Genomic DNA, 11,668 nt, shown 5'->3' on the forward strand with positions numbered 1-11,668 from the left:
CAAGTCGTTAACCTACAGGGTTTTGGAAAAACCTAAGGTTAAAGGAGAATCGACTCTAGTCGCAACTAGTATCACGCAAGAGGTGTGGGGATTAGGTTTCCCAGTTGGTAGAGTTCTCCTTTATATAGTTTTCAAATCAGGGTTTGCAATCAATGTTACCTTGGTAGCATTCAATATTCACCGTTAGATGAAAACCTGGTTAGACTCAAGATAATATCTTTCAACCGTTGGATCGAACTTAACTTGTTACACACAAATGAAAAATGAATTCATTTAGATATGAGTAACCGTACCTAAGCGTGTACACCATTGTTGACTCAACAATAGTTAACTGAAGTTATCCATATGAGCACTTTCATATCAACCTTATTCATCTTAACCATAACTAGTTCAAATGACTCAAATGAAACTAGTTCTAGAGTTGTTCAATTGTTTATATTCTCATAGAAGTATATAAGACACAATTGAAGCAAAATTGATTTTGATTCACTCGAATCAATTCATAAACATTATAGCCACGGTTTGCAAAATATTGCATTCCTCATTATATAAATGTATTAGTTCATGAACAAACCGATTTTAGAAAATAACCCACTCAAGTATGCAAACGGGTACGCATACCTAAGTAGCCGGACTTGGACTGTGTTCGCCAGTATGCAAACGGGTACGCATACCTAAGTAGCCGGACTTGGACTGTGTTCGCCAGTATGCAAACAGGTATGCATACTGTCGTACACTTCCAAACTTCAGTTGATTCCAGTACGCGCACAGGTATGCATACTATAGTACCCGGACTTCAACTGACTTCGCCAGTAAGCGTACATGTACGCATACTCTAGCTCCCGGACTTTACCTGACCTTGCCAGTACGCATACGGGTATGCATAATACATTCCGGTCTTGGATCAACACATATGCAAGTACGCATACTGTGTTTATAATCCAATTATGGTTAAGTGTTCTAAACTCCCATTTCAACCATTGAAACATTCTTAGAAGACGACAATAGCTGTCTCATAGAAACTATTAGCTTCGAAGCAATTTTCAAGTGATTGAATGATCAATACGAAATATTCCAAGTCCACATCAAATGACTATCTCACACAAATCATGTAAGATGTTACAAGGCGATTTTCACATGATCATCTTTTGACTTTCGTTAAGAATATAAGATGAACTTGGTTAAAGAGAAAGCTTGCCAACATATATTTCGAGAAATGTGTAAGCGAGTTAAACTCAGCTCGAAATATCAAATGTGTATAATTGAAGTCTATATAGCTATACGACTTTTGTATCAAATAGGAGATAGAGTAGATAGAATTTTGAGTGATATCTAGATGAGTTCAAGTCTCCACATACCTTTTGTTGATGAAGTTCCACAAGCTCCCCTTAGTAGTTCTTGTCTTTGATCGATGAACGCCACGAATTCTAATGCTCAACTACACTTTCTATCCTAATACGAGACTTAGCTATAAGTAGACTAGAAATCAAGACTTATAGTTTTGGAAACTAAACTTGACAACAAGCTTTAGATAGCAACGCTTGCAAGTTCGACCGAGCATTGCTCTAACAAAGATTGCATTAGGTATCAATAAGGTCATTCAGTACTTTCACACCTCAAAATGTATGTAAAGACCTATTACAAGAGTTATTTGAATCACTGAAGCATGCACTTCCCTAGATGTGTGGTGTGAAAATAGATCGTGGTATTCAAACTAACTGATTGTGGAGAACCGCATAAATAAGTTCAATAAAAACCATAATCAAACGGATTTGATAGCAAAATCACATGAATCATTGCGGAAATCTTTATCAGACAACAACAGAAACAAAGATTACGGAAAATAATAATATATTAGTTCAATATAAACCATAACCAAATTGATTTGCTATCAAAATCTGAAAGATGAACCTAAGAAAACTCGTTCGTCCGCCTAAAATTTTATAGCATTATAATACCATGGATGAGTCACCTGATTGGTAATAGTTATATGCTAGAGTAGTTAAACCATGGAACTCATGCAGTTGCCAACACCAATAACAACCACCATTTTTTTTAATCTTTTATGGCACTGGTGGTATGTATTCAGACTTACAAGGATTCATTGAGACCCATAATTGTCGTATTTAGTATGACCATGATTGACAAATACGATTGATGTCTATTAATGGTAGCGGTGTAAACGTCCACGAACATAGTTACTTTCTAGATCTTGGTGTTGTGGATAACAAGAATAGTAAGGTATTAACTTAGTTCTTCAAAGGATTTAAAAAGGAGGGGGTATAACAACCACACGCAAAAATTCGTTCGGAAATCTGTATGGACTAAACTCCAACCAAGAGCACCAACTTAAAAGAGAGACTCAATCAAGAATTATGTCAAAGAGTTTTTATATCTTTCTCAATACAAACAGCAAATCAAACAGATGGAAATCCGCGATCCTGATTGGTATGAGAAATAACTTGGACGACAACAAAGACCAATGCCCAAGTGTCAATCAAGTTCTATCCAACAAACAAGGTCGGATTTATCAACTGATTTAACTACGCACAACCTGTGATATTTCAATTATATAAACAAATATAATGCGGAAAAGAAATAACACAGACACCAGAAATTTTGTTAACGAGGAAACCGAAAATGCAAAAAAAAACCGGGACCTAGTCCAGATTTGAACACCACACTGTAGTAAGCCGCTACAGACTCTAGCCTACTACAAGTTAACTTCATACTGGAATGTAGTTGATCCCTAACTAAGTCTCACACCGATTAAGGTACAGTCACGTTATCTACGCCTCTAGAACCACGTCGGATTCTGCGCACTTGATTCTCTTAGCTGATCTCACCCACAACGAAGAGTTGCTACGACCCAAAGTCGAAGACTTATAAACAAATATTTCTCCCACATATATGTCTATTCTTTATTCAGTTTCCGTTCCGTGTTTTGATATAAAGATCAAGAATCCCAAATGAAATCTTCAAGTCGTTAACCTAATAATGGTTTTGGAAAACCTAGGTTAAAGGAGAATCGACTCTATTTTGCAACTAGGACACAAGAAAGTTCCGGGATTAGGATTTCCAGTTGCTAGAGTTCTCCCTTATATAGTCTTTCAAATCAGGGTTGCTTACAATCAAAGCTAAGATAGCTTAGTAACAAAGCATTCAATATTCACCGTTAGATGAACTCCATATTTGAGATTCAAGCAAAGTATGCTTAGAAACTAATCAATTAATCTCCACCGCTGGATCGTCTTAGCTTGTTACACACAAATGAAATATACTTATATTTAGATATGGGTTACCATACCGAAACGTGTATATTGAGATGGCTCAATAACAGTTAACCGAAGTTATCCATATAAGCACTTTTTTCTTAGACGTATTCCTCTAACACTTCTAGATCAAAAATGAAGATCAATCAATCATGATAGATAATCAAATGAATCTAATTGTCTTTCAAATAGAGTTGTTCAATTATTCACTATCTCATAGAAATATATATAAACAAATTGAATCAAAATCGGTTTGATTCGTAATCGTACAAAGTACTTATACAAGAATCAATTTATGAACATTAAGCCACGGTTTGCAAAGTTAGTTTGCATTCTTTAAATCATAAATATTTTATTTCATGAGTATGAGAATCATACATTACTGTAGATGGTGGATTTTCGACAAAGGGTAGAATTGTAAAACTATACTCCAGATTCGGCAACCGGATGAGTATTGAGACTCATGTCTCTCATTAAAGCATGAAAGCTCATGTCATAAATCTCTGAATGAGAAGGTTGTCTCTCAGAGTACGTGTAAATGTGTAGCCTCTCAGCTGAGGCCACGACACATCTCATGAATACTGAGCAATTTCAGTAATTACTTCGGATCCGGCAATCGGATGAGTATCGAGACTCATGTCTCTGTGCATGAAAGCTCATGCCACCTCTGATGGAGAAAGTCTCTCAGAGAAGATGAAGATGTGCAGTCTCTCAGCTGAGGCCACAACACATCTCATACTGTATAGAATCGAAATATTGGGAGGCTCCTAGACAACATGTCTGCTAGTATAGAGCGACAACGTCTTCGGGATGTAACCAGATTTTCCCCGTCTATGCAAGAGGAATATGACATTCCATCAAGTTCATATTGCTCAACCCTCAGATAATTAATGCTCCTAGATAGGAAGCCCTTCTAGTACAGAGCCAACAATTAATTATCTTAAATCGTCTGAATATCCATCAATATTCTACGAGCCATCGTCTGAATATCCAGCAATATTCTACGAGTCGTCAATTAATCGCCTGAATATTCAGCAATATTCTACGATTCCTCGTTATATTTCGTTACTTCAATTTGCGGTTCTTCCCAGCAGAATTCCACAGGTTAGTAATAAATATTCAACGAAACAGGCATCTGGGAATCGAATAAGCCCTGACAAAATGGTGCAAGTGTAATTAGCAGATAGTACACAGACCAGCATTTTTAATGCGCAAACGAACATTTCAGAAAATACGAATAAACGAGGAACCTATGCAAAATAGGAAGGAAAAATAGTAAAAATATTAGCAAAGGCGCCAGGGGACTGGCCTCACCAACCGCCCGGTCATGCCGTGACCAGTCCCACGCCCAATTTTATATTTTTATCATATTTTACTAATTTTCGCTAAAATCATGAAAATTACCTAATTTCATGTATTTTTATCTAAATCACATGATTTTATCAAAAAATAATAAAATTAGGGAAAGGTGTCGCGGGACCGCGGCCGGCTGGTCATGCCTTAACCGTGGCCGGTCCCACACCTCACGCCCCATTATTTTATTATTTCCTCTTAAATTATGAAAATTCCCTTGATTTCATGAATTTTCCCTAAAATCACCTAATTTCATGTATTTTTCTCTAAAATCACATGATTTCATCAAAAAATAATAAAATTAGGGAAAGGTGTCGTGGGACCGAGCACCAGCCGGTCGTTCCTGGGCCGTAGCCGGTCCCACACCTCACGTCCCATTATTTTATTATTTCCTCTTAAATTAAAGGTTGCTTTGAGTAGAGAGAGGGTTTGTGAATCGGTGAACCGGGTGATCAACTCGGTCTTCAAATTGTCTCATTAATTTCTCGATTTTCTCAGAATCTGGTAGGAAAACAATCAATTCAGGTGAGTTCTTCAGGTAGGTTCAATGATTGGTGATAATACAATCTCGTATTAGGTGTTGTTTTAATTGAAAAAAGATGACGGAAATGGGATCTGATTCTGTGTTGAATGAAAAAAAAATTCAAAGCAAATTTAGTGAAACTGCAAAGATTATTTCAGATCTCCCTGAGTCTGGTACTCATGGAAACTCACCATCTTTGTTTATTCCTGATGATATAATTGATGATAGCATTGATGAGTGGAAGTTTAGTTTGATTGGTAGATTGGATTTGGTGACTTTAAAATTTAAGATTACAGAATCAACACTTAGAAGACAATGGAAGTTAAAGGGTTCTGTTCAGCTTATTCCTCTGGGAAAAGGATACTTTATAATCAAATTAGATAACAACGAGGATAGGCTCTATATTTGGTCTGGTAATTGGATAGTTGAAGAACAAAATCTTACTCTGAAGAACTGGGAGCCAAATTTTAACCCAACAGCTCAAAAATCTACTTCAGCATTTGTATGGGTGAACTTTCCTGGTCTTAGTATAGAATATTGGAAGGAAAAAATTATTTTACAAATGGGAAAGACTTCAGGAAGACCAATAAAGGTTGATGAAACTACACTGAAGAAGGAAGCAGGATTTTATGCAAGTGTATTTCTTGAGATAGAATTAACTAAATCAATTCCAAATAAGATATGGGTTGAGTCTAAGTATGGTGGTTTTGAACAATTTATACAAATTCCTAATCTACCTAAGTTCTGTAACCATTGTCAAATGATTGGTCATCATGTTGCAGAGTGTAGAAGTAAGATAAAAGAACAAGGAAATCATGCTGAAGCTACTACAACTAAGACTGTCAAGCAGATTTGGAAAAAAGTTGAGCCAAAGAAGAAGCATACTCCTTTTAAAACTGGATTTGATATTTGTTTTGGTACTCCTTCAAAGAAGAACCCAGTGGATAAAATAGATGAAAACTTACTGGATAGTGATGATGAAGTAGATGCAATAATACCTCCTATACTAACTAATGAAGCTTTTACAAGTGCTAGTAATTCAGGAAGATTCCAGGTTCTACAAGATATGAATGAAGATTTATTCAACTCACATGTAGCATTCCCAGTGTTGAATGTGGAACAAACTTTACAGTCATCTGCAAGTGCTCCCTCAATAAATGAAGCTTGTCATGTTATACCTCCTGTGGAAAAAGAAGTTGTGCATGTTGAAGTTCCAAAAATTAAGCAGAAAGCAAAACATATTAGTATTATCAAGAAAAGAAATCAAACTTCAGGTTTAGTGGATAGTGATCATCAAATTGGGAAACTGAGGGGGGTCATCCTTCAAAAAATCAAACTAAACAATGAAGATTATCTTCTGGAATATCAGAGGCCTCAGAAGAGCTAAGGCCAAAAATAAACTAAGAAGTTTAGTACACAATTTTAATCCATATTTAGTGATTTAGCGGAACCAAAAGTACAGTACTCTGAGGATTTTTGTAGGAAATTGAGACTAAAAGGAATGCATTATGAAGCTATTCACAACTCAACAGATTCAAGGAAAGGTAATCTATGGATTTTATGGAGTTCTTCTATTCAAAAACCATCTATTATATCAATTACTGATCAATCAATAACTGTGGAGGTGGGGGGGGGGGTTCTCTAGTCACTGGAATTCATGCAATCTCATTAACAGTTCATAGAAGAGAATTATGGGGTGAGATGGAAGATGTTAGTTATTTAAATAAACCATGGCTTGCAATTGGTGACTTTAATTCAGTTCTCAGAGAGGAAGAAAAAAAAGGAGGTTTAAGGCCATTGAGAATATCAATGATAGAATTCAATAATTGCCTACACAGTTGTGGACTAATTCAAGCTCCTCACTCTGGTTTGGAATTTTCTTGGTGCGACAATAGAGCTGGAAAAAAAAGAATAGTTTGTAATTTGGACAGAGCAGTATACAATGATAAATGGATTGACATGTATCCAAGTTGGGCATATAAAGTAGGTGCAAGATGGGTATCTGATCATAGTACTCTATTTGGGGGGAATAACTCAATCCCTAAGCCAAAAAATGTTCCTTTCAGAGCTCTCAAGGTGTGGAAGACTCATCCTGGTTCCCTACCACTTATTAAAGATTCATGGAGCAAAGAAGTAAAAGGTAATCCTATACATATTTTCATGTTCAAGATTAAGAGACTGAAAAATGACATTAAGGAATGGAATTGGTCAGTTTTTGGGGATGTTAATAAAAATTTGAAGACTGCAGAAGAGGAGATACTGAATTTTACCATTGCATCAGACCAAGAACCAGAAAATAATATCCTCTTAAATAAACTAGTGACTGCAAGAGGGAAGTTGGAAATTCTTTCTCAAAAGCAAAAAGACATCATTCAACAAAAATCAATAGTAATGTGGCTTAAGGATGGAGCTTCAAATACTAAATTCTTTCATGTCAATATGAAAGTAAGGCAAGCTCAGAACATGATAGTGGAGTTAGAAGATGAGGATGGAAACATAATAACTTCACAGAAAGATATTTCCTCAAATCTTGTTGCACATTTTGAAGAAAAATTCAAATTTCAGGAGGTGGAGATAAATCATCAATTTTTGGATGTTATTCCAAAAGTAGTTAATACTGAAGATAATAAGATGCTTGAATCAACTTCTTTTGAGGAAGAAATAAAAACAGCTATTTTTGATCTCAATCCAGAGAATGCACCAGGACCAGATGGATTTGAAGGGTGGATATATAGATTGGCTTGGGAAATTATAGGTAAAGACCTCACAAATGCAATTCAATACTGCTGGAGAAGAAGCTTTATACCTGAGGGACTTAATGAAAATTTTCTTAAGCTGATACCAAAAACCAACAATGCAGAAAAGGCAAAGCAATATAGCCCGATTGGACTAATGAATTTCAGCTTCAAGATTTTTACAAAAATTTGGGCTACAAGGCTGGGGAGCATAATCCACAAAATGGTTTCTCCACAACAAGGAGCATTTATAAAGGGCAGAACAATACAAGAACATATTGCCTTAGCTTCTGAAATGGTTAATGAGTTGGATATCAAAAGAAGAGGGGGTAATTTTGGATTAAAAATAGACATTACACAAGCCTATGATTCTCTCAGCTGGAACTTCCTATTCCAAGTCATGAACAATTTTGGAGTATCAGAAACAACAATCTACTGGCTCCAAGACCTAATTAAATCAGCAAGAATATCAATATTGGTAAATGGTGGTCCTGAAGGTTACTTCAAAGTAGGAAGAGGTTTGAGACAGGGGAATCCCCTATCTTCCCTTCTTTTTGTTATTTCAGAAGATGCTCTTAGTAGAAAGATAACAAGTGAAATACAAAAAGGTGCTCTGAAGGAAATGGTAAATAGAAATGGAATCAAACCATCCCATATTCTTTTTGCTGATGATGTTTTCTGTTTTGTAATGGGGAAAGAAGAAATGTTAAAAATCTTATGGAATTACTTAAAGTCTACCAAGACTCCTCTGGACAAAGAATAAGTATGGAAAAAAACAGATGCTTTATTGGAGGTACCAGTGATAGGAGGAAACATCAAATTTCAGAAGATTGTGGAATCCCTTTGGCTGAATTTCCAGATAAGTATTTGGGAGTTCAATTACTTTCTGGTGGAGTGAAATCATATCATGTACGGAATGGAGTTGAGATGATGCAGGATAGGCTAGCAGGGTGGAAGGTTAAGTTACTCTCCTTTCAAGAAAGACTGATCCTAGTAAAATTTGTCTTGAGCAGTTTACCCATTTATAATATGTCAGTGTATAGATGTCCAAAGAGAGTAATAAAAGAATGTGAGAGGATCATTAGAAACTTCTTATGGACTGGTGATCCTTCTCAAAGAAAACAAGTAACATTAAAGTGGGATAAAGTGTGTTCTCCTCTTAGTGAGGGTGGACTTGATAAGAAAATTAGAAGTGATTAATAAAGCTCTTATAATGAAGCTATTTTGGAATATTCAACTTGGAACAGAGAAAATGGCAAAGTTCTTTCAAGCTAAATTTCAGAATAAAAAAGTTGAATGAATTTCATACTACAAGAAATCATCCATATGGCAAGGTTTAAAATGGGTGATAGAAGATGTACAGGAAGGTACAAGATGGTTGGTTGGGAATGTGGAAAATATATCAGTGTGGAAGGATAAATGGATACAAGAAAGAGCACTAGAAGAGAAATTCCATAATCATCCTTATATTCAACAGTTCCCAAACATGAAGGTAGCTGATCTTATTCTTGAGGGATAATGGGTAATTCCAGGTGAAATGATGGAGATGATTGAAATAAATGAATTACCTGTATTAGAAGGAGGAGAGGATAGAAGAATATGGACACACACAATTTCAGGGGAATTCACTGTAGCATCTGCTGTGGAAACAATAAGGGAAAATTTTCCAAAAATGAAGTGGACTTCTCAGGTATGGCATCCAACTATTCATCCTAATATCTCAAGTAACATATGGAAACTAGTTAGGGGAATATGGGCCACAGATGAAAACCTTAAGAAAAGAAAATTTCAATTGGCTTCAAGATGTTGTTTCTGCAAAAAAGAAGAAGAGAATAAACAACACTTACTATGGTTTTGTAACTACAATGAAATCATTTGGAAATGGGTAGGTAATATTTTTAATTTCATTAATCCTAAATCATTTGAGGAGATTCTGAAAATGGCAAAGAATAAGAGCCCTGCCATTAAAGAAGTTTGGAGAACTGCAGCTTTCATTACGATGAGAGAGTTATGGTTTACAAGAACTAAAATGTTATATAAGGAAGAGGGTTTCTCCCTAGAGAAAATTAAGAAGAAGATTTTAAATTTCACAATGGAGTTTGAAGTGAGAATGAAAGAACCAATGTGGAACTGCTCTTATGATTTACAAGTTTTGAAAGCTCTGGGACTAAAATGCAGAAAAGTAAAAGGTACTAGAGTCAAAGAATTTTCTTTCAACCCCCCTCAAAAAAAGATTCTGTTGTGTTGTGATGGTGCATCAAAAGGAAATCCAGGTCTTTCAGGCTATGGATTTATTAGGAGAACAATCTCAGGAGCATTCTTGGTTGTTGTTTCAGGTGGTTTGGGTGTTTCAACTAACTATTATGCAGAGATACTAGCAGTTTTGAATGCAGGAGAATGGGCAATAAGAAAAGGCCATGAAGAGATTTTATTCAGAACTGACTCATTAGCTACAATCAGTGCATTTCAGAGCAAGAAAATTCCATGGTTTGCTATAAAAGATGGGAGAAAATCTGTGCAAGACTGAAAACTTGGTGTTTCATACATAGTTACAGGGAGACAAATTTCTCTGCTGATGATCTAGCAAAGAAATGAGCTAATCTTGAAAGAGGTAAAAGAAGAATTTATGAGTCGAGACCACAATTTTTAACTCCAATGGAGATACCAAATCAACCATACTACAGATTTTTTTAATTTTGGTGTTTCTTGGTTTTTCTAGTTGTATTTATGATTTGTTTTAGTTTTACTTTTGAAAAACTTTTGTATCATCTTTGGTAATTAATATAATTCTTTGTTAAGCAAAAAAATAAATAAAACATTTCCTCTTAAATTATGAAAATTCCCTTGATTTCATGAATTTTCCCTAAAATTACCTAATTTCATGTATTTTCTCTAAAGTTATAGAAAATATTAAAAAATTAGGGAAAACTTGTAGGACCGGGCTCTAGCCGGCCGGCCATGCCCTAGCTGGTCCCATACGCCTATTATTTTATTATTATTTGGTGTTTTGTTTCCTGATTTCATGAAAACTCCCTGATTTCAACAAAATATCTTGGTTTTCAATAAATCCTTTTGATTTTATGAAAGTTAGCTAAAATCATCAAAAATTACATAAAATTGGGAAGAGTGGCTTGGGACCCGCGTTCATGGCCGACCGGCCATGCCTTAGCCGTGCAGGTCCCACACTCCCACTCCCTATTTTATTATTATTTTATCTCTCATGAGAGTTCCCTAATTTCACCAAACTCTCCAGTTTCATGAAATTTCCCTCAAATCAGAGAAAACACATAAAATCACATAAAACTGGGATACACATGTGGGACCGCGTCTGTCACCCGGCCGGCCATGCCCTAGCCGTGCCGGTCCCACACCTTGAAATCCCATGTTTTATTTATTATTTACATCATCTCATGTATTTTTGCCGGTTTCAGCAAAACCATGGATTTTGCATATTTTCTCCAAATGTTGCTCAAACGTGCATCAGGAAATATCAAAATTCCCAGGACTGAAGCACGGACACTATGGTGACACGGTCACATCCCCTTGACCGACCAAGGGTGACCCTGAGGCTTGCAAACAGCTGGTCCCGCATGTTTTAATGATTTTAACCTAATTTGCTCAGTTGCTCATATTAGGTTCGAACTCTTTCCAAACAATTGAAAGTTCGCTCAAACGACCATCTACTGGTCCCACGACCATCAAGAGCCGGTCTCATGACCTCTTGGTCGGCCCCTCATATTTTCTACATCAGGTTTTATGATTTGTTGCTCACACGAGCATTATTT

The 11,668-nt window shown here is 36.0% G+C and overlaps 1 protein-coding gene across 1 annotated transcript; it reads left to right on the top strand.

Annotated features, from left to right (window-relative positions):
- Nucleotides 1-9,423: 9,423 nt before the first annotated feature.
- LOC113295532 lies at nucleotides 9,424-10,410 on the top strand. The gene has a single exon (XM_026543861.1). It carries the CDS (start codon nucleotides 9,424-9,426, stop codon nucleotides 10,408-10,410), a length of 987 nt encoding a protein of 328 aa, XP_026399646.1.
- Nucleotides 10,411-11,668: the final 1,258 nt, after the last annotated feature.

The sequence above is a fragment of the Papaver somniferum genome, chromosome 7, assembly GCF_003573695.1.
Source record: "Papaver somniferum cultivar HN1 chromosome 7, ASM357369v1, whole genome shotgun sequence".
Lineage (NCBI taxonomy): Eukaryota > Viridiplantae > Streptophyta > Magnoliopsida > Ranunculales > Papaveraceae > Papaver > Papaver somniferum.